We start from the raw sequence: 28000 nt of genomic DNA, 5'->3' as shown, positions 1-28000 counted from the left end.
CTAAAGCAGGTGGTCTTGATTATGTTTTGATGAAACAAACAAGTTTTTTTTGTGTGTGTGTGTGTTATTTCTAAACCTTCAGGCTAAATTTTGAGGGTTGGTCTCTTTTCACTTTGATACAGGAGCAACTAAAAATGAAGGATCAGTCATTGAGAAAGCTACAACAGGAGATGGACAGTTTGACATTTCGAAATCTGCAGCTTGCCAAGAGGGTAGAACTGCTTCAGGATGAGCTGGCTCTAAGTGAACCCCGAGGCAAGAAAAACAAGGTAGATTCACATAAAAGCAAATTGGTGTGACCTTGTCATTAAGTACAGAAGCCTACAGGCCATTCTGGTTTTAACAGAAGATCCCATCCCCAAATTCTTTTTTTAACTTACTTTTAACTGACCCCCAAATATTACACCTGGCTAGTGGATCAAGAAAGTAGGCATTTACCATTTGTATTTACTAAGTATAGAGACATTTTATATGAAACTAAGTTTTAAAGAATTTATTAGGACCAAACATGTACATGGTTAAGTGTCTGAGAAAAGTAGATGGAAATCTCCTATTGGTCAAAATTGTTGGTATCTTTTGGTTATACAAAGTTGCTATTAATACAAAGTAGGGTGAGTAAGATGAGAAATATTGTCAAATTGTAACTGCTGTTCATATGATGTGAAAGTAGCAGTTGAAACACTCGTACCTTAGGTTTATATAAGTCCATAGCAGATGCGTTTTTCTAAGTGTTCATTCTTATGCGGACAGTTTGGTATTTTTGCCGTGACTGTATTTGCCACATACTGGGCATTTGACATAATTATATGTCAGTAACTTTCCCATATGCTTTTCCTTTACATGGAAGAATTCTCTAGATCAGCAGTTTCCAAATAAAGGGGGAACAAAAAAACAAACTGGTTGCTGTCCAGCCGATTCAGACTCATAGCGACCCTATAGGACAGGGTAGAACTGCCGTATATGGTTTCCAGCAAGCTCCTGGTAGATTCAAACTGCCAGTCTTTTGGTTAGCAGCTGTAGCTCTTAACCACCTCGCCTCCAGGGTTTCCCAAGGGGAAACAGAGAATGCAAAACAGATAAGTATTAGACCAGCTTGGGAAACTTTCCCAAGGTACCGTATTTTTCACAGATAATGCAGACCCACACACGTATAACGCACGTAGCACACCTAGGAAAGTAATGCGTGGAGAGGTTGCATGGTTGGCAAAGAAGCATATAACGCATGTGTTATTTGTGTAAAAATGCGGTACACATACTCTAGAAATTCTGAAAGACCCTAGGGAGGGAATAAAAAAAAATAGCCACCTATAATTCAACAATTCTTCCAGGTTATTAAGGTCTTCTCCCAGGACTGTTTTAGCAGAAGTTTGGGGGTAAGACTTCTGAATGAATTTTAATGAAAACTTTCCAGATTTGAGAGAGCTGTGGAACCAGAGTATGTCATTCAGCAGCGTTCCTTATGCACCTTTGGGTTCTAAACATGGTGAATATTTAATGCCTTTTTTTTTTTTTTAAGTAGCTGCTCCATTTTCAAAGGGCTTTTCCGTCTTTGGTTCACACTGGATGTTTTAGTTCAGCAGGTGGCTTCATCTGAAGTGAGGAGCGAGGGTAAGAGAAAGCAGAGAAGGGTGGTGACTGACGCGTGAACGCTGTTTCACTGTCAGTCTGTCTCCTGAACGGTCTCAGTTCCACGAAGTCCGTGAAAACAAGTGTTCTTTATTGCATCTGTTAAATAGTGCTATTCTTCTCACTCGGAAATGTTAATAAAAAAAGCAAAAGGGAAGGTATTTTTCATAATCTTGGAACTTTTCTCTTCTGCTTATTTATAACGGCTTTATTTTGTATGGTTAGGCTTTTTTAAAAAAAGAAATTTATGCGAACTTTGAGATACACTTACGTTTGCGAATGCTGTTAAGCAGTCTTTTAAAATTTCTAAAAGGAGTTTAGCAACTCAGACCACGGAACTGATAAAACTGTCATTTCCCAAACCAAGAGATTGAACGGAAGTGATACTCCTTACGTATTTGTACAGCTGGCTTTCTGGGGATGCACTGTCCCCCAGCAGAACAACTCCTGAGTTCACCTACAGAGAACAGCGAGCCTTCCTGCTTCTCTCTCTCTCTTTTTAAAGCTTTCCTGTCCATTGCAGTATTTGCAGTTCCAACTTGCGTCACACAGGAAAAGTTAAATGATGGACTGCATAGCTTTTGCGGGATTTGTTGAGAATGGTGAACATGTAGAAGAGACAGGCTGCTAAGGTGATAGCCAACCTGTGTACCGTAGGCTTTTTCTCTAGAGGGTGAAAGTTATGTGGGCGTAACTTATTCTTTCCATCAGAAAAGTGGAGAATCTTCCTCTCAGTTGAGTCAAGAGCAGAAGAGCGTCTTTGATGAAGATCTGCAGAAGAAGATAGAAGAGAACGAACGCTTGCATATACAAGTGAGTGAATCTTCTGGTTTTTCCCGGTGAATTGAAAAATGGGCTGTATGATCTAGAATGTCGAAAAACCTATACAGATAGAAAGTTTTGTGTATGTGTGGGTGTTTCAACGTCTCTTTCGGTCTTAGATGTATATGTCACGTCATTTATTCATTTCTCAAATCCTGTATACATCTTAATGTGGACTTGGGCTTTGAAGTATGCATTTTTGTACAGAGGACAGCAGAGTGAGTTTATGTTTAACAATAGAGAAATATATGGGAACTATTCATTCTATAGGGGAAACCCTGGTGGTGTAGTGGTTAAGTGCTTTGGCTCTGAACCAAAGGGTCGGCAGTTCGAATCCACCAGGCACTCCTTGGAAACTCTATGGGGCAGTTCTACTCTGTCCTATAGGGTCGCTATGAGTTGGAATCGACTTGACAGCGCTGGGTTTTGGGTTATTCATTCTATATAGGAAACGATTGGATGGATCATTTAGGTGGCAGCTGTTTATCCACAAGTAGTGTTTGCTTTTTGGTTTAGTAATGTTTAGTTGGTTTCCTATCTGTTTCTTTGTAAGGTCCGTGAGAGTATGGTTTCCTATCTGTTCCTTTGCATGGTCTATGAGGGGAGGGCCGTGTTGATTTTGTATGCCCAGCTCGGCACAGGGCCTCCTCCATGGCCAGCACTCAGATATTTGTGGAATGTTGAGGAACAGTGAATGCCTGTCCCCAGACTATTCTGTATGTCGTAAGTTTCATAGTGTAGCATTACCAAGTATAGCTCCTGATTTTTTTTTTTTTTTTTTGCTATAGTCAAATGGCAAAATAAATGTGGACTAATTCTCAGTCTTTGAAAACATTAAAAAATGAACTCTGGACCTCAGTGCCTTTTGCGTCTAAGTATTCATCATTCTTCTTTAGTAAAAGGACTCTCACTGAGGGGACAAGGTTTACCTGTTTTAGCGTTAGCATTTGTTCTAATTTTGATTATCTAATTGTGGCTGTTAGCCTAGTAGAAAAGTTATACCCTGACAAGGTGAATTCTCTGTGTGCCAGAAATTGTATGCAAGAGAAATTCATGAATCTGGGAGGAAGGAGGCTTTGGAGTAGGCTTCCTGTGTTCAAATCGTTTCTGCTGTATTCTAGCTGTAAGACACTAGGCAAGTCATGGGACTCCATTAAGCCCCAGTTTCCACATCTGTCAAGGGGGTTGATGATAGGACTCCCTCTGATATAGTGAGGGCTCAGTGAGTTGAGTGAACATATGGAGTCATGTGGACGTTGCTCAGTGAATATTCGCTGTTGTTCTCCTTTTGCTTGTGTGGTTGAGGATATTGTGAGAAGAGAAATGGTCTTTTCCTTTCAGTTTTTTGAAGCCGACGAGCAGCACAAGCATGTGGAGGCAGAGCTGAGGAGCCGGCTGGCCACGCTGGAGATGGAGGCCACCCAGCACCAAGCAGTGGTCGACGGCCTGACGCGGAAGTACATGGAAACCATTGAGAAGCTGCAGAACGACAAGGCTAAACTAGAAGTAAGGCCCACTGTTTGTGAGAGCATGTGACAGGATAGTCAGGGCTTCTGTGAATTGTCTGTGCACTTTACAGAACACAAGTTAGTCACTCAGGGGAGACTGTTGCCTGCACTGTCTCCTAAGAGTGCCCACACCTGTATCCTGAACCACCTGCTTTTTTTTTCTTCTTCTAAAATTCAGGTAAAATCTCAGGCCCTAGAAAAGGAGGCCAAGGAATGTCGACTTCGAACAGAAGAATGGTATGTGGAAACATGAATTCTAAGAGGGGCTTGAAGTAAGGATCAGAAGACCTGAGTTTTGGCTTTAGCAGCTCCTGTCTTAATTTGAAATGAGGAGATGGAGTAGTTCATCTTCAGGGTTCATTTCAGTTTTGTGATCTTTGGGGCCTTAAGCATTCTTGATAGAGTTGTTTGTGCAATAGCCCACAGCCTGCAGATGTTTTGGGTTGTGGCAGATAACTTTCTGGGACTCCTGTACTGAAGACTGGGTGCTTTCTGTTTACCACTCTAAGGCCCTCTGATTAATCATCCCAGGCAGGACAACTGACTAATCGTCACAATGCAAGCCTTTTTATGTATATTTTGAATTAAATACAGGTTTTATATGATATACTTTGGAGATACCTGAATCTTAAAATATCACTTATGGATGGAAGTTAAATTTACATGATAAATAACATAACACTTTAGGTTTTAATAGGATTGATTCAAGTGTATTTCTTAGTTCAGTTTACTTGCGTTGGCAGAATTACATACATGGTTCCGATGTGTACTGATTCTCATAATTGAATTAAAATCAGAAAAAAAGCTTCAGTTTATTTTCTTTGAGCTCAAGGAAAAAAGATCTGACATAATATTAAAAAAAAAAAAAACTTTGCTGTAATACTTGAATAAATACGTGTCATAAGGAGAAAATTTATGATTTTGAAAATGGCTCTAAAATTACTTATTTTGGGAAATAAACTTAGGGTTGATAAGATAGCTGGGACTGTGATAAATTCTTCCAAACCTCCACACCGTTCAGCCCGAGCCGCAGGGGTTTTAGATTGGAGGCTTAGTATTTTTCTCGTCTTTGTCTTTTAACAATTCTCCACCACCAAGAGCATCCCAGATGTAAGGCACGATTCTCTGAAGCCCAGTACCAGCTGTCGGGGTGACGAGCAAATGAAGATTCGCTGTCTAATTGGTGATAATATGGTTTTGTATTTTTTTCTTTCAGTCAGTTGCAGTTAAAGCATCTTCATGAGGATTTGTCGGGTAGATTAGAGGAGTCCTTATCAATCATCAATGAAAAAGTACCTTTTAATGATACAAGTAGGTACTATGTTCGCTTTGTCATTATTTGCAACTTTGAACCTTCCAGTTTGTGGTAGTCAACTGATTAAAATAACTTCTAATCTGTTTGGCAAAAAACTTAATTGGCACAACATAGAGTTGCCTTCTTCTTCTCTTGATGAGATCTGGCCTGCATATTTCATAGGGGAGATTTCAGATTGACATGTAACTACTCCAAAGCCAATTTTCTTAGAGGAAGCCCAAATCCATATTTTCTTATTGCATGTGTTTAGCATGTCCCAAGGTAAAAACCAACCTGCACATGAGGTACCCAGATGTCTGTACAGGAAAAGATTTAGCTCATGCTGGTGTTGGTGGGGGAGGGGGATCTTCTCTGGCTTATATCTTGTGCCTTCTGCTCTTTTTTTTTTTTAATATTTTACTGTGTTTTTGCTGAAAGTTTACAAAGGAAATTAGTTTCTCATTTGACAATTTCTAGACTTGTTGTTCAGTGACGTTGGTTACATTCTTCACAATATATCAACATTCTTGTTATTTCCATTTTAGTTGTGTAGTTTCCATTAATCTGGCTTCCTTGTCCCCCCTTGCCTTTTTATCTTTGGCCTAGGGTAAGTGTTTACCATTTGGTTTCATTTAGACGATTATTTTCGGGAGGACAGTACTCATAGGTGATATTATTTATTTTATGGGCCAGTCTGCCATTTGGCTGAAAGGTGATCTCTGGGAGTGGTTTGAGTTCCAGGTTTAAAGAGTATCTCAGGACAGTAGTCTCGGGGGTTCATCTATTCTCTAATGGTCTGTAAATCTGGCTTTTTTTTTTTTTAGGAATTTGAGTTTTATTCTACATTTTTCTTCCATTCTGTCTGGGAGTATCTGTTGAGTCCCTGGTCTGAACGGTAGTGGTAGCTGGGCACCATCTAGTTCTTCTGGTTTCAGGGTAGGTGATGTCATTGTTCATGTAGACCATTGGTTCTCTAGACTGGTTTCTTCTTTGAGACTTTGGTTTCCTTCTTTCTCTGCAGCTCTGGATGAGTAGAAACCAATAGTCGTGTTTTAGGATGGCCGCTTGCAGGCTGTTAAGACCTCGGATGGTACTTAGCAAATTACCTCCTGCCCTTTGATTACGTCTGATCCCCAGTGACAGTTAGGAGGCTGACTTGGGAAGCCCTGTTTCCTGTTCACCGTGGGAATGGCCTGGCAGGTAGTCTATACACCCAAGAGCAGCAACAACAAAAAAAACCTTTAAAAAAAATCAATTTACATGTGTGATGGTGGCAAATATTCGATCTCTAGACAATAATTCAGTCAAAACCTTGAAAGCCGAGAAGATACTTAATTGTTTGGGTTTTGGATTAATTTGGATTCAGATTGATATGTTTGCTTTTTCTACAGTCGCATGATTGAAAGTGATTTTTACTTCCCCTAAAATTTTCTTAGGAAGATCTAAAAAAAAAGAGGAAAGAAAAGAAACCAAAGAAAAACGGTGGCTTAATTTACCACCGAAATCAGCATGTCTTTATTATATCACAAATTTAGGATCCTCTTTGAAATGCCTATTTCTAGAATTTCTATTAATCTAAATAACACTATCATACTTTGGTCCGCTAGACTTAAAACCTTGGCATTTCATTTTCCCTTAGACCCTAATATCAGTCATCAGGTTCTAGTAATTTTCTTCTCACTCCCTTTTGAATTTCTTCTCCTTTTCCCAATACTAATTGTTAGCTTGTTTTAGGTCCTAATCACCTCATCTACAGGTTATTACTTTGAGCCAGGAAATATTCAGAGATCATTTGCTAGGTGCTCAGATGGGCCGTTAGCGTAAACCAAAAACCAGATCCGTTGTTGTCACGTTGATTCCGACTCATGGTGACCCCACGTGTTACAGGTTAGAACTGCTCCGAGGTATTTTCTCGGCTGTAATCTTGACGAAAGTAGATCGCCTCTAGGTAGATTTGAACTGCCAGCCTTTCGATTAGTAGTCAAGTGGAAACTGTTTTTGCCACCCAGGGACCTGGTAGGTAGCACAGAGGGTGCAAAGTTTATAAGGTAAAAATCTCTTCCTTCAGGAGCTTAGAGTCCAGTATGGGAAAGGTAGGATACACAAATGTCTAAAATGTAAGCTAGACTGTGCCTTAGAGAAGCTCTTGGGACTCCAGAGGAAGGAGAGGTTACTCCTGGGGGGGTTGTTTGGAGAAGGCTTCCTGGAACAAGTTTGCTTTCATCCGGGCTTAGATGGATGAGTAGGTTTTGTTGGGCAGAGCTGAGGAATAATGAAACAGAGTTGCACGGAGCCTTGTGTGTAGGACGAAAGGTGCCTTCATGGTCTGGGGAGTAGCAATGAGTCAAGCATGACAGGAGACTAGGGTGGGTGGAAAGGTGGAGGGCAATGACAGGCAAGTTTTGACAGGAGGGTGGGAGTGGACCATAGCGTTCCAGCCTAAGGACTTCGGATTTAAACCATAAGGCAGTGCGGTTATTGGAGAGGTTTTTGAGTCAGAGAATATGATGAAATCTGTGTGCCCACGAAGCTAATCTGGCAACTGAGTGTAGACAATATTGGAACAGGAGAAGGGGCTAAGACTACTGTGATTGTAGTTCTGGTGTGCGATCATGGAGCCCTGAGCCTGAGCTGTCAGGAGAGGTGCAGAAAGTATTGAGGAAAGAGAACAGCTCGGTCCTTGGCTGGGCGTGAGGGTAAGGGAAAAGGACAAAGCAGGCTAATGAGAAGATGGTGGTACAGTTGACAGAAATAAAAGTCTGGTAGCTGAGGAGTGAGTTTTTGGGAAAGAGGATGAGGTTTGACCTTGGAAGATAAACTGACAGTGATCTCAATGGGATGGATGAGCCCCTGTATTGGGAATGATGGGAATTAGGGGTGCAAAGTGGGTCCTTGGTGAATTCTCCATCTCAGTGGTCTGAGGCTGAAGTGGAGAGGAGCCGGGGAAAGGGAGTGAGATAGAAGCTGAGAAGGGAGTGTTTCCACCTAGTGGGCGCTGGCCAGCTGTGTGCCCTGCTGTGGAGAGCTCGGAGAGGGTGATGAGGGTAAAGGCAGCTGGGCTTGGCGACTACGAGAGGACTACCGACCTTTGAGAGAAATGCTTTGTGCATGGTGGAGTGGACCCCAGATTGCTAGCACAGGGGTTGGGAATGAATGGACGCTGAGCAGACAGAGCAGTGCTGCTTTCTGAGCAGCAGGGGGTGAAGAGGAGCCCTGGTGGTGCAGTGGTTTTATGTTTGGGCAGTTCAGCCTGTGCCCCCATCTGAAAGATGGCACAATTATGATATTTTCTGCCTTCTTTGGAGCTAATGGCGGTGTAGCGGCTAAGTGCTTAGCTGTGAAATGAAAGGTTGGTGGTTTGAGCCCACCAGCCGCTCTGTGGAAGACACTTGTGGGAGTCTCCTTCTGTATAGACTACAGCCTTGGAAATCCTACGGGGCAGTTTTACTCTGTCCTGCAGGGTCGCTAGGAGTCGGAATCTACTCCACGGCAATGGGTTTGGTTTAGGTTTAGGGGGTGAAGGAAATGAGAAGGAATGTAGTAAAAGAACAGGCTGTGTGCGTGGGGGAGGGGAGAGGGTAGAGAATTAATAAGTAATAATAAGTCAAGGGGAAGAGGTCACTGTGCTGATAGAGTTAAACAAGCTGCAGCAAACGCCTTTTTTGTAATGAGGTGATGCTGAAGATGTAAGAAGGTGTGATTGATGGGTTAGGTCCCTGAAGGTTGTGGGGGCTGTTCCCTGAAGGTTAGGGGGAGGGCTGTCCTAAGGGCCTAGAAGGAAGATTGGATGAGGAAAGAAATGTGAGGAAGCCGTGACTCTGAGATGGAGGGTGAGAAGTGTAAGAACCTCTTGTGCTCTGTCTCTGGTCTTTTTGGCAAAGTAGGGGTGAGGCCCTTCCATCTATGGGACAGGGCCAGGGAGGAAGAAAGATATTAAGGGCTTAATGTGGAAAAGGTTTGGAGTAGGTGTCATGGGAATTATCACGGGAAGACAGCAATGGAATCATGTTTTCTGAGCAGCGCCGAAGGCCCCCTTAAGTTTGGTAGAGTATATTGCAGTGGACCCTGCTCTTGTCTTGTGTTGGCAAAAATGTTGTAGAAATGATGGAACAGGCTGGGAATGAAACTAGGCGAGGCTCAAAGAGGACTGATAGGAGAACAGAGGTGTTGATGGATGGGAGACCAAGCTGGGAATACACAGCCGATCTGGCAACAGTGGGAACGTACGAGAGAATTGATGAGAGTGGCGCGAGGACTTTCAGAATCTGACTTTTTGGCACTGGGGTCGTTCTGACTTAGGACACAGGCAGGAGAGGTAGGTTGAGTGGCTGAAGCGCTGAGTAGAGATGACGCTCATAAGAAGCAGGAGGTCCAGGAGGTGTGAGGCCGGGTGTCAGAAAGCTGTCAGAGGCCGATGACAGGCTCTGGGGTAAAGAGGAGGACAGTGAGGAAGGTGTTGAAACCATCCCGGAAAAGTTAGGATTGCGCCGACAGCGGTAGATTTTTGAACATTGTGGTGTCATGACAACAGTGATGTTTGGGATGATCCGTGACAGCCACATGCAGTTATTTTAGAAGGGTGATGGCTGGAGACGATGAGAATGTCATGAGCCTTTTAGGTAATCTTGATAGGCCCCAAGGAAGTATTTGAAATGATTTCTTGGAAATGAGTACGTTTGGCTCTTTTTTTAACCGGAACGTAAAAAAAAAAATAGAAATATTACTTGATCTGAGCAACCACTGATTTTGTGTCAATTCCCTTATCCTCCTGTGACGTGATTGGGGCTTTGGTCATTTTAAATTCTTATGTTCGTATGATTGTGCTGCTGCAAAGCAGTCATTATTTTGCAGTTAAGCCGTTTTTCTGCTGCTTCACGTAAAACGAGAGACTTAAACGCACACCCGTTTTTGTTTTGTAGAATATAGTCGGTATAACGCACTGAACGTCCCGCTCCACAATCGGAGGCATCAGGTAAAGGATGAAACGCCTGCTTTTATCTTCAGCGTGTGCATGTCAAGCTTTTCAGAGACAACTAGAGAATTAGTGGTCGAGCCTCTGTCTGATGCCCTGCGTCATTCTGTTTGACTTTCGTCTTACTTTCTGGTATTTCTTTTTCAAATGTGTAACTTGCTGTTTATAGAATTCATAAATAACGTGGATTTTTTTGCTGTGTGTCTTGTCTGATAACGTTTGAACTAAGTTTGGGACACGCTAACGTTTTGAGCCGTTGATTTACACTATTTTCATGCAAATAATACACAACTTTCTATGTTTGTTTGCCAACCGTGCCCTCCCCCCATGAGGTGTTTTCATAAGCACCTCTAGGCCAATTTATATCTTACATGTTGCTATAAAGAAAAATTAGTATACTGGACATACAAAAATATCTTGCAGTGGGGGGAGAAGGTATCGTTGGCAAACAAACGTAGAAGGTACACATTATTTGCGTAAAAATATGGTATTCTAGGTTGGTAGACCTTGCACTTAAATGGACTAGATTAAATGGGGGAGATGTATTTGCCAAAACTGGTGGCTTTCTAATTACTTAGTGTCTTAGTTACCTAGAGCTGCCATAACAGAAATACCACAAGTGGGTGGCTTTAAAGAACAGAAATTCATTTTCTCACAGTTCTGGATTCTGAAAGTTCAAATCAGGGATTTAGCCATGTTGAGTCCTTCTGTGAGCCTCTCTTAGTTCCTGGTGTCTGTGCGTGATGTTTGAGGTTCATTTAGTGTCTGTCTTTAGTGTCTCGATGTTCCTTGGTGTCTGTCTTCCCCCGTATTTGTCTCTCTGTCTAGCCTGCTCTTTTTGTAACTAAGAAGTGATTAGGTTTAGGACCCACCCTACTCTGGTATGATCTTATTCATGTAATAAACAGGGTTATACTCATAGGTACAGGGTTTAGGATTTCAACATATATATTTGAGGGACATAATTCAGTCTATTAATACTTAGATAGGAATATTAAAACGTCCATGGAAGGAAATGAATTTAAATTAAGGAATACACCTGCTCCTCACTTCCTATCTCATTATCTGACATTTTTCATTTATGACAGTAGTAGAAAATCTATCTATTTTGCACATTAACGATGTATGTCTGGAATTAACAGTTGCTGAGGTGGGAAGTGAGAGTAATGCTAGCTGTGATGGCTAAGATTGTGTGTCAACTTGGCTGGGCCATGATTCTCAGTGGTTTGGCAGTTATGTAATGATGTGATTTGGCAGGTATGTAGTGATGTAGTCATCCTCCATTTTGTGATCTGATGTGGTTATCCTATGTTTTCATATAATGTCGATTTTCCCATAACGACCTGGTCTTTGGAACCTACCCATGTCAATAGATGAGGAGTGAGTATAATTACAGTACGGTTTAAGTGTTTTCTCCAGAAGCAGACTTAATAGAGTTATGTTAGAGAAACAACTTGATAGTTGACTTTAACTATCTACTTTTTAATTTTAAAGCTGAAGATGCGGGACATTGCTGGGCAGGCCCTGGCTTTTGTTCAAGATCTTGTGACGGCTCTTCTGAACTTTCACACCTATACGGAACAGAGGATTCAGATTTTTCCTGTTGATTCTGCCATCGACACTATATCTCCACTGAATCAGAAGGTAGAGTTAACTCAGAACACATTATGTTTGCCCTGAGTAAAGAGGGAAACGGGTTATTTATTTCCAGGCACTTCTGTGCACCAGTGAATTTGCAGTTACCTGTGTGTATGAGACCTTTGGCCAGGTGCTGTGGAGGACCTGGAAAACTGTGTGTTATGATTTTTACCCTTGAGGCAAAAATGGAAATTCTTAAGAAATTAAATACCAGGGGAGTTGTTAGAAGGCCTCGGTGTGAATGAGTGGTATGAGTAAGCGGCATGAGGTCGTCAGGAGAGAGGGCAGTTGCTGTCTGTGGTAATGTCTGGAAAGATGCTTTGGGGATTTGAGGTGGGCCTTGAAGAGTGAGCAAGAGGGGAGGCTTTCTTACTCCCAGAAAAGGGAAAGACGTGCGCGAATCCATGGAAGCAGGAAACCGTAGTGGGGCGTTTGTGTGTTGGGGAGAGAGGGGAGTAGGGAGCAGACTGTCTTGGCTGGTGTCTGAAGTTACTAAAGGAAGGAGTGGGTGTGAGGCTGAGAAGAGAAAATAGCTCTGCGAGGCCCCTCAGGGCATGCCATGGTGGAGACCTCTTGGTAAATAGGGTGGAGGCCTCTGTAGCTTTATGACTGGGGGTGTGACATAATGAGAAGAGGGATTTTATTATTTTCCATTGTCGTCAAGTCAGTACAACTCATGGCAGCCCCATCTATTACAGAGTAGAACTCCTCCACAGGGTTTCTTGGCTATAATCTTTATGGAAACAGGTTGCCTGGCCTCTCTTCTGTGGCACTGCTGGGTGGGTTTGAACCGCCAACGTTTAGGTTAGTAGACCAGAGCAAACTGTTTATGCCACGCAGGGACCTGACTTTATTATTAGAAGGGTTAATTTGCTGGCATTTTTCTATTTGTACTCACTGTATAGCTTTCATTGTGAGGTACGTTTTAAAAAACAAAAACAAAAAAACCTGTATGCTATAGTTGACTTTTTTCCAAATACTGAGTCTTCGTTCATTATTAGAATTTTATTTTATCTTGAGCCACATTTTGTCCACACAGTGAGAATCAAATATATTAACCTTCACTTGTCAGAAACACTTTATTAGTTTCAAGAATTCATGTATCTTTCCATATTTTACTTTTTGAGAAGTGCTTTGGCCTATGGAAGAAGGGCCCTATGGTTTTTCTAACAAGTCTATAATGTTGAAAGAGATGGAGTAACTGTTTGTTAAGAGATGACCGGAATGTTTAGACTTGTTCATAAAATCATAAAATAGACTTTTAGAACTCTAAGCTTAGAGTTCATCTTGTTTTACAGCTTGGAAGATTGAAGGCCAGAGAGGTTGACTTGCCCGGGGCCCTGTATCTATGTAGCTCTCAGCAGAGCCATTGGAATCACTTGTCAGCACGATGAGTGGGGCCTTACATATCTGTACTAGAAATCGAACTTGAGCCATCATGCACTTAGGTAATTGAGACACTTCATAAATGAAAGTCACCTTTTTGCCTCCAAATTTCCTGAATGCCTTAGGATCTTTTTCTGAATCTGTTTTTCTTACTGAATTAGCCCTTTATAAATACTGAGGTATCAGTGAGTGTTATACAATTTTTTTATATCCTCATTTTTTTCCCAAGTAATTCAAACTCTACTGATTTGATTTACATCTATTTTGTGCAAATAGGTTGAACACCTTTTTCAAAGATTCATTGACTAGCTAGACGTAATTAAAAAAAAAAAAACATACGAAATTACCCTATGAGAAAGGGGTTTGTATCAACTGACGAATCTTGGGAAAACAAGCTCTGAACTAAAACAAATCTTAAATTTTCCCAAGGTATGAAATGGTTTCAAGTCCCAAATAACATCATTAAGACCCTACATGCTCAATGCTGTCTTTCTTTATTAAGTGGCCAGTCCTCTTGGTCCGGAGTCCCTAGGTGGTGCAAACAGTTAACATGCTCAGCTGTTAATCGAAAGGTTGGAGGCTCAAGCCCACCCAGAGGCACCTCGGAACAAAGGCCTGGTAATCCAAAAAACCAGCTGTTGAAAACCCTACGGAGAACAGTTTTATTGCAACACACATGGGGTCATCATGAGTCAGAGTCGGCTTGACAGCAGCTGTTGGCTCTTGGCCCGTTTTGAATCTCAGTTATTCTGCAGTTACCATTTATTGTGAACACAAAGGATGTAAGCGAAGAGATGCACAGGAGGGTGGGACTTGGGAGGGGTCTGGGCACCAGGCTTCTGCTGTCCCCAGGGATGTCCCACCCTTCCCCCCATATCCTCATTTTGATGATAATTACCTTCCTGGAATTTTTTAATCCTGCACATTGTATACAGTAAAGATAAGAAGCTGCCTTTAATGGGCTTGTTTTTTAAAAATGAGGTAAATAACCCAATAAATCTGTGTTACCCAGTCTTAACAATTTTCATATTTTTTTTTAAGCTGGGAGACCTGTGGAGAAGCAGGTGGTCAGGGAGGTGCTGGTTTGCAATGCAGCGTCCGTCCTCTCTCCCCCAGTGCCTGGTTGTTCATTGTGTCACGCCTCTTCCTATTCTGGGTTTGGACAATGGGGACTTGGAATACCATCTGGGACTGTTAAGGGGGAGCATCTGCCCTTTGGGTTTCCAGAATCCAAAAATGTTTCTGAAAGAATTGAGGTTGGTAGCCCAGTGGGCCTGGGTACAGATGTGTTGACAGCTGTTATTTTCTCGTGATCTGACTCGAAATCCCTTCCCTCCCCTTCAGTTCTCACAATACCTTCATGAAAACGCGTCCTATGTTCGCCCTCTTGAGGAAGGAATGCTTCATTTATTTGAAAGCATCACTGAGGATACTGTGACTGTCCTGGTAATTTTCTTCACGTTATTATTTCTGGAAGCAGGAGCTCCCCCTTGTCAAATTACACTATTAATCTTGAAATTGTTTTTCTTTTCCAGGAAACAACTGTGAAATTGAAAACTTTTTCAGAGCATTTAACCTCCTACATATGTTTTCTTAGAAAGATTCTTCCTTATCAGTTAAAAAGGTACTTGCCACTTGAGGCCAGTGAACTTGGGGAGTTGTGGGGTATCACCTGACCTGCTCTGGAATTAAATAAAGTAGTAAATATGTGTCTCCTGTGATCTGGCTGACCTTTCTGCACCACAGTTGATTTGGGCTTGTGAAAAAGGGTAAACCATGACTTGAGCAGTGTAAACTTATGTTTAAGAAAGTTGAGTTGTAGACTGTTAGCTAGGGTTTTTTTTTTTCAGTATCCTGTACTGTGGCTATTACTATAACCACATTAGACTATGGGCTAGTATTTTCAGTGATTGTGAATGACACATTTATTGAAAGAAATATTTTAGCTTTGGGTTTTCATTATCCCTTTGCTATAAACAGAGCCCTGGTGGTGCAATGGTTAAGAGCTCGGCTGCTGACCAAAAGGTTGGCAGTTTGAATCCACCAGCCGCTCCTTGGAAATCCTATGTGGCAATTCTCCTCTGTCCTGTAGGGTCGCTATGAGTTGGAGTAGACTCGATGGCTACGGGTTCGGTTGCTCTAAACATCCAGATGGGGACTACAATAGTTGACTTCTAATCCCAGCTCTGTAATCCTTGGGTTTCTTTGAAAGGGTATATTCTTGTTTTTATTATTGGTGATTTATTTAAGTTATAAACTAAAAACTTTATCTACTCAAGCCAGTATAGAATATCTCATTTTTTAATCTTAAACAGACCATGTTAAATATTTTTGAAAAGACAGAGAAAATAATATATGTAACCTGAAATGTGATAATACTGCTTATAGGTTACTAATACTTTTGGTCTAAAACTGCCAGGACTCCTAATTCTTCTAAATCTTTTCATCCTAAGATGTAAGTTTTTTTTTTTTAAGCAATCAAAGAGTAATAAAACTGGACCACAAGAGAAATAAGAACATATATTTATTATAGTATATTGCAAAATAAGTTTAGAAAATGTTTAGATCAGTAACTTACAGATATTGAAAATATACAAGTAGTTGTAGTTCAAAAGTTTTTAGTTTTACCAATAAAACTAAAATATTATATTTTAGGTTTTCATAAAACATAAGATTTCATTGTTTTTTTTAAATAGTTGTTAAGAGCTATCATATTTTCTCATTATAACCTAACAGTAGTTTAGTAACTGAATTCCATGATTTGAACATATGGGAATCAGAAAATTCTTGATTTAAGCTAATAATCATGGATTATAATTTATTCGGATACTTACATGTTACGGGTAGGTGTAGAGTTTTTTTTTTTTTTTTTGAAAATTCACTCTGGAGGTTCAAATCATGCTAAAGTAGAATATACCTTATTGATTTGGCTTATGTTTAAAAAGAGCCATTACAAAAGTGGTACTTACTCATTGAAACATTTATGTTTTTTTGTTCTGTCTTTTAGCTATTAGCTATTTAGAAACACTGGATAGTCCCTTCTCCACGTGGGATTCCTGTTCTTAGAAGGTCCTGCCCCATATGCTTTCAGCCCTGCCTGCGAGGCATTCGTGTTTTTCAGCAGTTTGAGGGGCACTGGTGTAAATACCACTTCATTGACAAGAGGACCTGGTCTTTAGTAGTAAATGGGCTTAGTATGGAATCAATCTGCCTACTCTGGGGAAAGCAGAACTAGAGAGGCAGGGGACAGGGCATGGGAAGGGTTACGCCTCCTGGGCCATCTTTTCTAGCTTTGTGTAACATGCGTTGGACTTGACTATTATTTATTTTTAATAAACATTGGCCAGAGTCCACATGTTTTTTACCTTATAAGTAAGTTTTCCAAAGCACCTATTTAAAATTTAAAATGATAAAATGTGTTTTTAGGACTGTTAGGCATTTATTTTTAAATTCGAAGCTGTAGACATTTTTCTTATCTGTTTGGCTTTTGAAAATACATACGCATGAAGAAAGATTTCTTTTTATTTGTACAAAAATGTTCACAACAGCTTTATTCATACTCATAAAAATCTGAAAACAACACACATTTATCAATAAAGCAGAAAGGTTTCTTAATAATTATCTCCGCTAGTGTCAGTGGCAACCCTGTTTTGATTAATTCTCTTTAGAAATTCAGTTGATGAAATGTTTTTCTGTGTATATATTTTAAGGAAAACCTTTTGTGCTGTTCTCAGGATGCATTTTTTTTTTTTTTCTTTCATGTAATCCTCTGTAACTCCATTGGCATTGGCAGCAAGCAGTTGGGTGTGTCATGGTGAAAAAAAAATTAGAACCTTATAGATCAAATTCCTTATTCTGCAGAGTCTCTCTTTGTATATCCTTGTTTGAGAATTTAGATGTTTTGTTGTAGCTAATTGCAAATTGTTTAGGATGCTTACTTTTTACAAATCTACCCATTCCTAGTTTAGAAGAAGAATGTGAGTCTTCTCTGTGCACATCTGCGCTGAGAGCCAGGAACCTAGAACTGTCTCAGGATATGAAAAAGATGACAGCTGTGTTTGAGAAGCTCCAGACTTACGTCTCTCTTCTTGCCTTGCCAAGTAAGTATGTGTCTTAGTTATCCAGTGCTGCTGTAACAGAAATACCACAAGTGGGTGACTTTAGGGAGACTTTAGCAAATAGAAATTAATTTTCTCACAGCCTAGGAGGCTAGAAGTCTGGATTCACGGTGCTGGCTTTAGGGGAAAGCTTCCTCTTTCTTAGCTCTGGGGGAAGGTCCTTGTCTCTTCCACTTCTGTTCCTTGGCTCCTTGGTGGCCTTCATATGGCTTGGCTTTCCTCTTCCCCCAGCTCTGCTGTATGTGCTTGTTTACTCTCTTTTCTATCTCAAAAGATACTGATTCAAGGTATACCCTACACTAATCCTGCCTCATTAACATATCAAAGACAACCTATTTCCAAATGGGATTATAACCATAGGCAGAGAGGTTAGGACACACATTCTGGGGGGACATTAATTCAATCCGTTAACAGTATGTTTTACCTCTTATGGTTCAACTTGAAGGACTTAGAGTACAAGAATCTGGAAAAGGAAGACTGTTCAGCTTGGTAAAATGGGAAGAGCCTAGGATCTTGAGTTAGAAGAACTTAAATTCAAATCCTCCAGCCCCTTAAACATTCATTACCTTGGGCAAATCACTTTACCTCTTTGTACCTTAGTTTCCCCATTTGTCAAATGGAGGTAAATGTTGTGATTATTAAGTTAAAGTAAGAATGTAAAACATCCGGCATAGAGGACATGCACTTCCTCTCCTTCCTCTTTTAAAATCGAGAAGGGGACATGCACTGAATAGTAATTCCCTTCCTCTCCTTCCTCTTTTAAAATCGAGACGGGCAAATCATAAGAACTTGCATCAACTCTCCAACAAGTAGCAGAGGGAAGTATTAGAAGTCAAAATAGTATTTTTTCCCCTTTGGCCTAAATTGAGAAAAAGTATTTTCAAATAATTAAATGGACCTCAGTTTAAATGGTACTTTTAAGAATGCCATGGTTTTCCTAGTGCTATGATCCCGTTTTATTTTGTTATAGCTTTATTGTGATATAATTTACAAACCATGCAATTCACCTACTAAAGTATACAACTCAGTGATCAATCCGTGTATATTCACAGGTATGTGCAACCATCGCCACAGTCAATTTTAGAACATTTACATCACCTCAAAAAGAAATCACGTATCCTTTAGCTACTACACCCATCTCCCCATCTTCCTTAGTCCCCGGCAGCCACTGATCTACTTTCTGTGTTCATAGATTTGCCCTTTCTAGACATTTCATATAAATCAAATCATATATGTGGTCTTTTGTGCCAGGCTTCTTTCACTTAGTATAATGTTTTCAGGGTTCACCATGTTGTAGCATGTATCAGAATTTCATTCCTTTTTATGGCGGAATAATAAATGGCCGAATAATATTTCATCGTATGGGTACACCATATTTTTGTTTATCCATTGATTAGTTGATGGTCATTCAGATTGTTTTTACCTTTTGGCTATTATGAATAATGCTATGAACATTTAAGTACAAGTTTTTGTGTGGACATATGTTTTCATTTCTCTTGGATATACACTTAGAGGTGGAATTCCAGGTCGTGTGGTAAATTCTTTGCTTAACCATTGAGTACCTGCCAGACTGTTTTCCAAAGTGGCTGCATCGTTTTACATTTCCAGCAGGGTATGAGGGTTCCAATTTCTCCACACCCTTGCGATACTTATATTATCTGACTTTTTGATTATAGCCATACTGGAGGAAATGAAGTGGTATCTTATTGTGGTTTTGATTCACATTTCTTTGATGGCTACTGATGTCAAGCATCTTTTCATGTGTTTACTGGCCATTTATCTATCTTCTTTGGAGAAATGTCTATCCAAATCCTTTGCCTATTTTTTTAAATTGGGTCTTTTGTCACATATTATTGACTTGTAGCAGTTTATATACTCTAGATACAAGCCCCATACCAGACGTATGATTTGCAAATTTTTTTTTCCCATTCTGTGGGTTGTCTTTTCACTTTCTTTGTATTGTCACTTGAAACACAAAAGTTTTTAATTTTGAAGAAGTCTAGTTGATCCGTTTTTTCTTTTGCTATGGGTTCTTTCATAAATACCCTGGAGACTCTCTTCTATTGCTAGTTTTTATAATGAAACAGTGTTGGATTTTGCCATATGCTTTTTCTGCATCTGTTGACACAATCATATGGTTTTTATTTTTTCTTCTATTGAGATAGTATATTACAGTAATTGAGTATTAGTTGTTAAACCAACCTTACATTCTAGGATAAATCCCACTCGTTCATGGTGTAGAAATCATTTTAGGTTTGCTAGAATTTTTTGAGGATTCTTCTATTTCCTTTATAAAACTGCTAGTTTGTAGCTCTCTTGTGCAGTGTTTGCCTTGTTTTGGTATCAGCCCTCATTGAATGAATTGGGAAGTGTTACCTCCTCTTCTGTTTTCTTGAGGCGAGAATTTGGGAAGAATGGTGTTAATGCTTCTTTAAATGTTTGGTAGAATTCACAGTAAAGCCATCTGGGCCCGGACTTTTCTTTGTGAGTAGGTTTTCTTTCTTTCTTTTTTAATATTTAGGTTCTTGTTATACATCTATTCAGGTGTCTGTTTTTCATGAGTAAGTTTTGATAGTTTGCGTCGTTCTAGGCATTTGTTCATTTTCATCTCAGTTGTCTAATTTATTGGCATTCAGTTATTCAGAGTATTCCTTTATAACCCTTTTTATTTCTATCAGGTTGGATTATTTCCCTCCTCTACTTGCTTTAGATTTAATTTGCTCTTCTTTTTCCACTTTCTTAATGTGTAAGGTTAGGTTATTGATTTGCCGTCTTTCTTAGTTTTACTGTAGGCGTTTACAGCTATAAACTTCCCTCTAAGCACTGCTTTAGCTGCATCCCATAAGGTTTGGTATGTTATATCTTCATTTTCATTCATCTCAAAGCATTTTGTAATTTCCCTTAGGATTTCTTCATTGACCCATTGGTTATTTATGTGTGTGTTGTTTCATTTCCACATATTTGAGTTTCCCAGATTTCTTTTGTTATTGATTTTTAATTCATTCCATGTGGTCAGAGAACATAATTTGTATTAATTCTGTCCTTTCAAAATAACTACAGTCTGTTTTATGTGTTAACATGTATGGTCTACCCTGGAAAATGTTCCGTGTATACTAGAGAATGTGTATTCTGCTGTTGTTGGGTAGTGTGTTCTATAAATGTTAGGTCTAGTTGCTTTATAGTGTTGTTAAAGTCTTCTCCTTCCTTGTTGACCTGATGTCTGGTTACTCTATCCATTACTGAAAGTGTTATATTAAGTATCCAGTATTACCATTGAATTGTCTGGTTCTTCCTTCATTTCTGTCAGTTTTTGCTTCATATGTTTTGGTGTTCTGCAATTAGGTACGTGTGTTTATAATTGTTGCATCTTCCTGTTGGATTGACCCTTTTATTAATTTTAAAATGTCCCTATTATCTCTAGTAACATTTTCTGTTTTATACTCTGTGTTATCTGAGTATAACCACTCCAGCTTTCTCGTAGTTACTGTTTGCATGATGTATCTTTTTCCGTCTTTTTACTTTCAATCTACCATATTTTTACACACGTAACACTTAATATCTACATTGCTTGCTAACCGTGCCCTCCCCCTTGCAAGGTATTTTTATAAGCACACTATACTAATTTTTTATTTTTTTACAGCAACATGTAAAAAAAAAATTGGCATGGTGGCATTTAAAAAAATACCTCATGGGGGCGAGGACGCGGTTGGCAAACATGTAGAAGGTGCACATTATTTGTGTAAAAATACTGTTTGTATCTCTGAATCTAAAGTGTGAGTTTTAGAGACAGTGTATAGTTGGATCTCTTTTTTTGTCCCGTCTGACTATCTCTGCCTTTTTATTGGATAGTCTAAGCCATTTACATTTAATATTATTATTTATATAGTTAGATTTTCAACTGCCACTTTACTTTTCTATACATCCATATCTTTTTTTGTTACTCTCTTCTTCCATTACTTTTTTTTCACAAAGTAAATATTTTCTAATGTAGTATTTTGATTTCTTTAATGATTTTCACTATATTTATCTATAAACCCATTGCTGCCAAACCCAAAAAACCCAGTGCATATATATTTAGTTATTGATGTAGTGGTTGCTGTAGGGAATTAATATTCATCTTAACTAATCAGAATCAGCTTAGATTTATACTAACTGAATTCCAGTGAGATATAAAAACGTTACTCCTATATAGCTCGGTTCCCTTTTCCCCCTTTTTGTGGTATTATTGTTATACATATTGCATGTATAAATGTTTCAACCCAATAATACATTGTTATAATTATTACTTTATGTAATTTTATGTCCTTAAAAAAGTTGAGGGAAGAAAGCAAGTACGTATTTATAGCTTCTCTTATATTAAAACTTCTTATTTATCATTCCTGGTTCTCTACATTTGTTCCTGTAGGTTCAAGTTAGCATCTGGAGTTCAATATAGCTTTACCCCTCCTCACCCCTTTTGTGCTGTTATTGGCAAAAATATTGCTTTCTATATATTATAGGCCCAATAATACATTATATACATATTATTTTACACAACTATTTCTTAAATCAATTAAGTAAGGAAATATGCATTTATACTGTCTTTTATGATTTTTAATTACCTTTACTAGTGCTCTTTAAAGGAACCCTAGTGGCTCAGTCATTAAGAGCTTGGCTGCTAGCCAAAAGGTCAGCAGTTCAAATCCACCAGCTGCTCCTTGGAAACCCTATGGGGCAGTTCTACTTTGTGAGTTGGAATCAACTCAAAGGTCATGAGTTTAGTGCTCTTTGTTTTTTTTTTTTTTTTTTTAATGTGAACTTAAATTACTGTCTGGGTCTTTACTTTCAGCCAGAAGAACCTCCTTTTATTTATCTGGGGGTGTCTATTTTCCTTCATTTTTGAAAGATGGCTTTGCTGAATATAGAAATCTTGGTTGACTTTTTTTATTGTTGTTGAGCACTTCGAATGTGTTTTCTCACTGCCTTCTTGCCCCCATTGTTTCTGTTGAGAAGATAGTTGTTAATTTTATTGGGGTTCCCTTGCAAGTGTCACATCATTGTTCTCTTGCAGCTTTTCTTGTCTTTGACTTTCAGCTATGATGTGTGTGTTTGTGGATCTCTTTGTGTTTATCCTACTTGGAGTTCCTTGACCTTCCTGGATTCATATTTTTCGAATTTGGAAAGTTTTCAGCCATTATTTCTTCCAGTATTTTTTCTCCTTTGTCTTTTCTCCTTCTTGTACTCCAGTTATGCATAGGTTGGTGCATTCAGTGGCAACCTACTTGTTCATTTTTCTTTATTCCTTTTTCTGTGTCTTCTTCAGATTGCATAAGAATAGACATAGATCTGTTTTCAAGTTTGCTAATTCTTTCTTCTGCCCATTCAAATCTGAGATTGAGTCCCTCTAGTGATTGTTTTATTTCAGTTACTATCCTTTTCAATGTCAGAATTTTCATTTTATTCTTTTAAAAAATAATTTATATCTCTTTATCGAGATTGTCTAGTTGATGAGATATTGTCAGAATATCTTCTTTAAGCATATTTTCCTTTAGCTTTTTAAGCATATTTATAATGGCTACTTTGAAGTCTGTTAAGTCTTCTCACTCTCACAGCAGTTTCTATTGCTTGCTTTTTTCTGGTGTGTGGGTCAGACTTTCCTGTTTCTTTGCATGTCTCATTGTTTTTTGTAGGAAACTGTACAACTTAGATAATATATTGTAACAACTTTAGGTATTAGTCCCCCCAATCTGGGAGTTATAATGGTTATTATTTGTTTAATGACTGGCTGAATTATTTTAGTGAAGTCTTTTTCTCCCCCACCCCTGCCGTGTGAAGCCTCCAATGTTGTTCCTCAAGGGGCACAGGCTTGGGTATGCCCATAATCACCCTGGGATGACAGTGGTTCCGGCAGGGCTCTCTTTGACTGTCTCTGTGGCCACACCCAGCTGTTAAGCTTTATTAATTGCTGGCCCCTTGCACTGTTCTTAAAAATAATCTGGGTCATAAATTGCTCCACAGACTGATCCAGTGAAACTTGGGCTTTTTTGAAGGGATAGTTTTTGAGCTCAGTGTTTGAGATTTGTTCTGATCCCAAAGGAGCTGTTCTTCCCTGATTCTTTATCTGGTAAACTAGCTGCCCTAGAGTTTAGCTGATATTTCTAATGAGTCTAACAATCTTCTTTTAATTGCTTTTCATCAAAACCTCTTTTGTTTTTGAGAGCACGTTTACATGTAAACTTCTCCATACTCCATTGCAAATGAAATCACTTTGCGTTGAAAGTCCCCAAGACCACCCTCAGGTTTGATGGTTTGCTAGAAGAGCCCACAGAACTCCAAAGAACGGTAACACTCCCAGTTACATTTTATTACAATGAAAGGATGCAGGTAAAAATTTACAAAGGAAAAGGTGCAGAGGGCAGAGTCCAGGAAAGACCAAACACAAGCTTCCAGTTGTCTTCTCTCAGTGGAGTCACACAGCCATGTATAATTCTTCTAGCAACAATGTATGACAACAACACATACAAAATATTGCCAGTCAAGGGAGTTCACCTGAGCGTTGGTGTCCAGGGTTTTTATTGGGGGTCAGTCATGTATGCATGGACCACCTCCATAACTGTCCCCAGTTACTCAGTCTCTAGCCCCTCCAAAGGTCAGACTGATAGAAAATGGCCCAAGCCCTCCACTTAGCTTAAATTATCTGGCCTGGCCCAAGGCCCCAGTTATACAAAGATACCCTTTATCAGGCAGAATATTCCAAAGGCTCAGAGGTTATCTTCCAGGAATGGCAGAGGGCCAGTCCCTTCTTTGGAATGTGCAAGGTTTGAACACTGCAAGTTTGCTGATTTTTATTGTTTATTTACTGCACATAGTTCCTTTGGGATATTCAGAGTCTCTGTTTTAAGGTCTGTTTCCTCCCTGGGCAAAATGTCTTAGCCACAGCTATGGAGCTGGGGTGGTGACAGTGTTGTGCTTTTCCTCTGAGTGACATGCCTGCTTTAGAAGCTGGGCACTCAATGGAGGCAGGGGCAGTAGTCTCAGGTCTTCTTAGTTTGCCTTTTCTGGTGTGGAACCTTTGTCTGGGCAGTTGGGACTCCAGTATTCTCGGCGGGACAGTGTCCAAAGTACAGCCTCAGCCCCATGGATGCAGGCTGAGTAAGGAAGAGAGCCCACCTCTTGGCCACACTTGCCCTGTGTTCTTGGCTGCACCCATCTGGAGTGAAGTTTCCATCTCACTGAGCTGGAATGAGAAGGTGGGGAGAGGATCTCGGTTCAGATTACACATTCTTGCTTCTTACCTAGTTTTAGGAGTTTTTCTTGAGTAAATGTTTTTTCATGTGCTCCGGGTCCTTTAGAATTTTCCCGGAGACTTTCAGTGGTAATCTTTTATGCTTTTCACTAGTGCTACTGGGCAGTGGGTCTGCGGATCTCCTCAGACTGTTGCGGCAGAAGTGGAACTCAGATCTTTTCATAAAAGTGCTTTTAATGGTGTTCAGCCGATACTAATGTGTAAGAAAAGAATAAGATGAAAAATGTGTTCTATATTAACGAGGAGAAAATTTTCAAAGACTTTCATTCCCAAAAGGGTAATGAAAGACTAATCCTGCTTAGCAGTTTCATTTTGATTCTTAACCATTAAAAAGACTTACCGTTAAGGATACACAGATACACAACAAAGTTAGATGTGTGCGTGTGCATCACTGTTATATCTGAATGTGTCTGCAAAGATTTTAAGAGCTGTCATTTTCAACTTATCACAAGCAAATTGCATTCTCTCTCTTCCCCCAAATAGAAGGAGGTCATGGGCTGTCAATTTTTCAGATGACATCTCCTGGGAAAATGTTTACATTTATGGTTTTGGTTTTCTAGGTACAGAGCCAGACGGGCTCCTTCGGACAAACTACAGCTCCGTTTTAACAAACGTGGGTGCCGCTCTGCATGGATTTCATGATGTCATGAAAGGTGAGGCTTGAAAAATCACATAAATAAGCTTCAAACCTTCGTCCGGCATTCTCAGATCTGTTTAAATCTGAATGAGATTTAAACAAACCCTGCCGAGGTGGATGGACCTCACATAAAAGGCTAAGTAGCATTTGGCTTACGTCAAAGTGCACAGCTCACTGCCTTCTGCTTTTCCCATCTGCTCCCTTTCTGAAGGCAAACAGAGTGCTGAAGAGAAATCCTCGTGCACGGTACTTTAGCCAGAATCCATTAGTTAAGGCAGGTGTGTGGGTTTTACCACACCAGGCACGTGCCGCACACACTTGTTGGAGCACAGGCACAAAGGAATTGGGGAAACCAAGGTAGAAACAAATTCCCCAGACAGCATCCTGTGCATTTTCATGTTCGAAGTGCTCACCTGAAGTCCCCCTTTGTTTAACATAGCCTTAAGTAAGGAAGGCCTGTTTGGAAACTTTGGTCAGTTTTCAGTTGTTTCTGTGCTCCTAATAGTCTGCTGGAGGGCAGAGGGAAAGCTTTTAGAACACTTCATGTTTCTTAGCATGTGATTCTGAGTCATGACTGTTTAATTTACGGGGCCGCATTGCCTCTAGGGTTTTTTTTCTCTCTCTCTTTCTTGCTCCCTCTTTCTCTCTCTCTCCCTTCCCTTCCCTGTCTCTTTCCCTCTCTTCCTCTATTCCCTCCCCCCTCCCTCTCTCCTTTCTTTCCTGGCTTCTTTTCTTCCTTTCTCTTTTTTGTCCCTTTGTGCCTTCCTTTCTTTTGCCTTTGGAGACAGTTGGGGTTGGGGAAGGAAGAGACAGAAGGAGCAGTTATTAAAGACTTTTGGAAATAGGGCCAAATACCTAGATTATTCATTGCATTTAATAAAAAATTAGCGACCAGTCACTAATTTGATAGCAAAGAATTTTTAAAATCTTAAAACCATGTTGTAGAGCATGTATAAGATGGGCATTTGAGACCCTCTGGTAGACTGGCACACATTCTGTGGCGCTGGGAGTTAGCCTTGGCAATATTACCGAGTGCCACCTTACCGTTCAGTGTAGCTGATGGGCCTTTTTGTGGCTTGTCTTCAGTTTTAAGCAGCTTTATAAGTCACTGCTTCTGGAGCTAGCCCAGGTTGCAGGAGTCATAGCTTGGACAGGCAGTCTGGGTGGCAGTTGACAATAGTCAGCTCCAGCCCTGCAGAACTGGTCTGGCCTGTAGGAAATCCAAGGGACTGCTGCGTTGTTCCTGTTCAGCATTTGGCGTGGGGCGCTGGGGCCTGGCTGTAGTTCCCCATCCCAGAGTTTGACTTACCCTAGAACTAGGCCATCTAAACCACAAGTAGCTCTGTGGATACAGTTTTGTTTTGTTTTTAAATTTTTTCCTATGCTGATAGTATGATTTGTTCCAGCAGATGGTTTCTTCAGAATTTCTGTAGAGGAGATGTTAAAGAGGTGGGAAGTAGCTATCCATTGAAAGGGCGGCTTAAAGCTTCATTTACATAGAAAATATCTTCTTGTTGGGATTTGTTTTGTTTTCTTTGGTATTTTAGTGAATCTATAAATGCAGTTTTTTAAAGGTGCTTTGTTTGTATATGTCCAAATCAGAGAATGTTACTGTTATTATTTGGCATGAGCTGATGGAGATTATGGTAGAGTCAGAGGCCCCCAGACGCCTTTTGTGTCTCCACTTATAAACATAATACAAAGTATTGGAAGACATGATGGATGGTTGACAAGCTGGCTCAGTGGTTAAGGGCTTGGCTGCCAACCAAAAGGTCTCAGTTCGAATCCACCAGCTCCTCCTTGGAAACCGTATGGGGCAATTCTGCTTTGTCCTGTAGGGTCACAATGAGTCGTAATCAACTTGATGGCAATACATTTTTTGTTTTGTTTTGTTTATACTTGTTTATACATAGAAATTCCCTAGCTTTATCCCTGAGGGGCCAAATTACTGGGTTGAGGGCTGTGGGGACCATGGTCTCACGGAACATTTAGCTCAATTGGCATAACATAGTTTATAAAGAAAATGTTCTACGTTCTACTTTGGTGAGTAGCATCTGGGGTCTTAAAAGCTTGTGAGCAGCCATCTGGGATATTTTACTGGTCCCACCCCATCTGGAGCAAGGGAGAGTGAAGAAAACCAAAGACACGAGGGAAAGGTTAGTACAAAGAACTAATGGACCACAACTACCACAGCCTCCACCAGACTGAGTCCAGCACAACTAGATGGTGCCTGGCTACCACCACTGACTGCTCTGACAGGGATCATAATAGAGGGTCCCAGACAGAGCTGGAGAAAAATGTAGAACAAAATTCTAACTCACACACACACAAAAAAGAACAGACTTACTGGCCTGACAGAGACTGGAGAAACCCCGAGAGTATGGCCACTGGACACCCTTATAGCACTATACTGAAATCACTCCTGAGGTTCACCCTTCAGCCAAAGATTAGACAGGCCCATAAAACAAAACGAGATTAAATGGACATACCAGCCCAGTGGCTAGGACGAGAAGGCCGGAGGGGACAGGAAAGCTGATAATGGGGAACCCAAGGTCAAGAAGGGGAGAGTGCTGACATGTGGTGGGGTTGGCAACCAGTGTCACAGAACAATATGTGTAGTAATTGTTGAATGAGAAACTAGTTTGCTCTGTAAACCTTCATCTAAAGTACAATTAAAAAAAAAAAAAAACACCCTCAGAGTTGAGAAGGGGTGA

The 28000-nt window shown here is 40.1% G+C and overlaps 1 protein-coding gene across 3 annotated transcripts in view; it reads left to right on the top strand.

Annotated features, from left to right (window-relative positions):
* Positions 1–28000, top strand: part of PPP1R21 (protein phosphatase 1 regulatory subunit 21) — a 77735-nt gene that overhangs the window by 17562 nt on the left and 32173 nt on the right. For all 3 annotated transcript variants that reach the window (XM_049870540.1, XM_049870538.1, XM_049870539.1), the window contains 11 exons: positions 123–269; positions 2338–2439; positions 3790–3954; positions 4135–4193; positions 5173–5267; positions 10170–10222; positions 11717–11866; positions 14591–14692; positions 14782–14870; positions 17210–17346; positions 25210–25302. In XM_049870540.1, the coding sequence (XP_049726497.1) occupies positions 123–269; positions 2338–2439; positions 3790–3954; positions 4135–4193; positions 5173–5267; positions 10170–10222; positions 11717–11866; positions 14591–14692; positions 14782–14870; positions 17210–17346; positions 25210–25302 (1192 nt within the window). The remainder of the gene's footprint in view (positions 1–122; positions 270–2337; positions 2440–3789; positions 3955–4134; positions 4194–5172; positions 5268–10169; positions 10223–11716; positions 11867–14590; positions 14693–14781; positions 14871–17209; positions 17347–25209; positions 25303–28000) is intronic.

This window comes from Elephas maximus, chromosome 26, assembly GCF_024166365.1.
Source record: "Elephas maximus indicus isolate mEleMax1 chromosome 26, mEleMax1 primary haplotype, whole genome shotgun sequence".
NCBI lineage: Eukaryota > Metazoa > Chordata > Mammalia > Proboscidea > Elephantidae > Elephas > Elephas maximus.
This window is presented reverse-complemented; position numbering and strand designations above follow the sequence as displayed.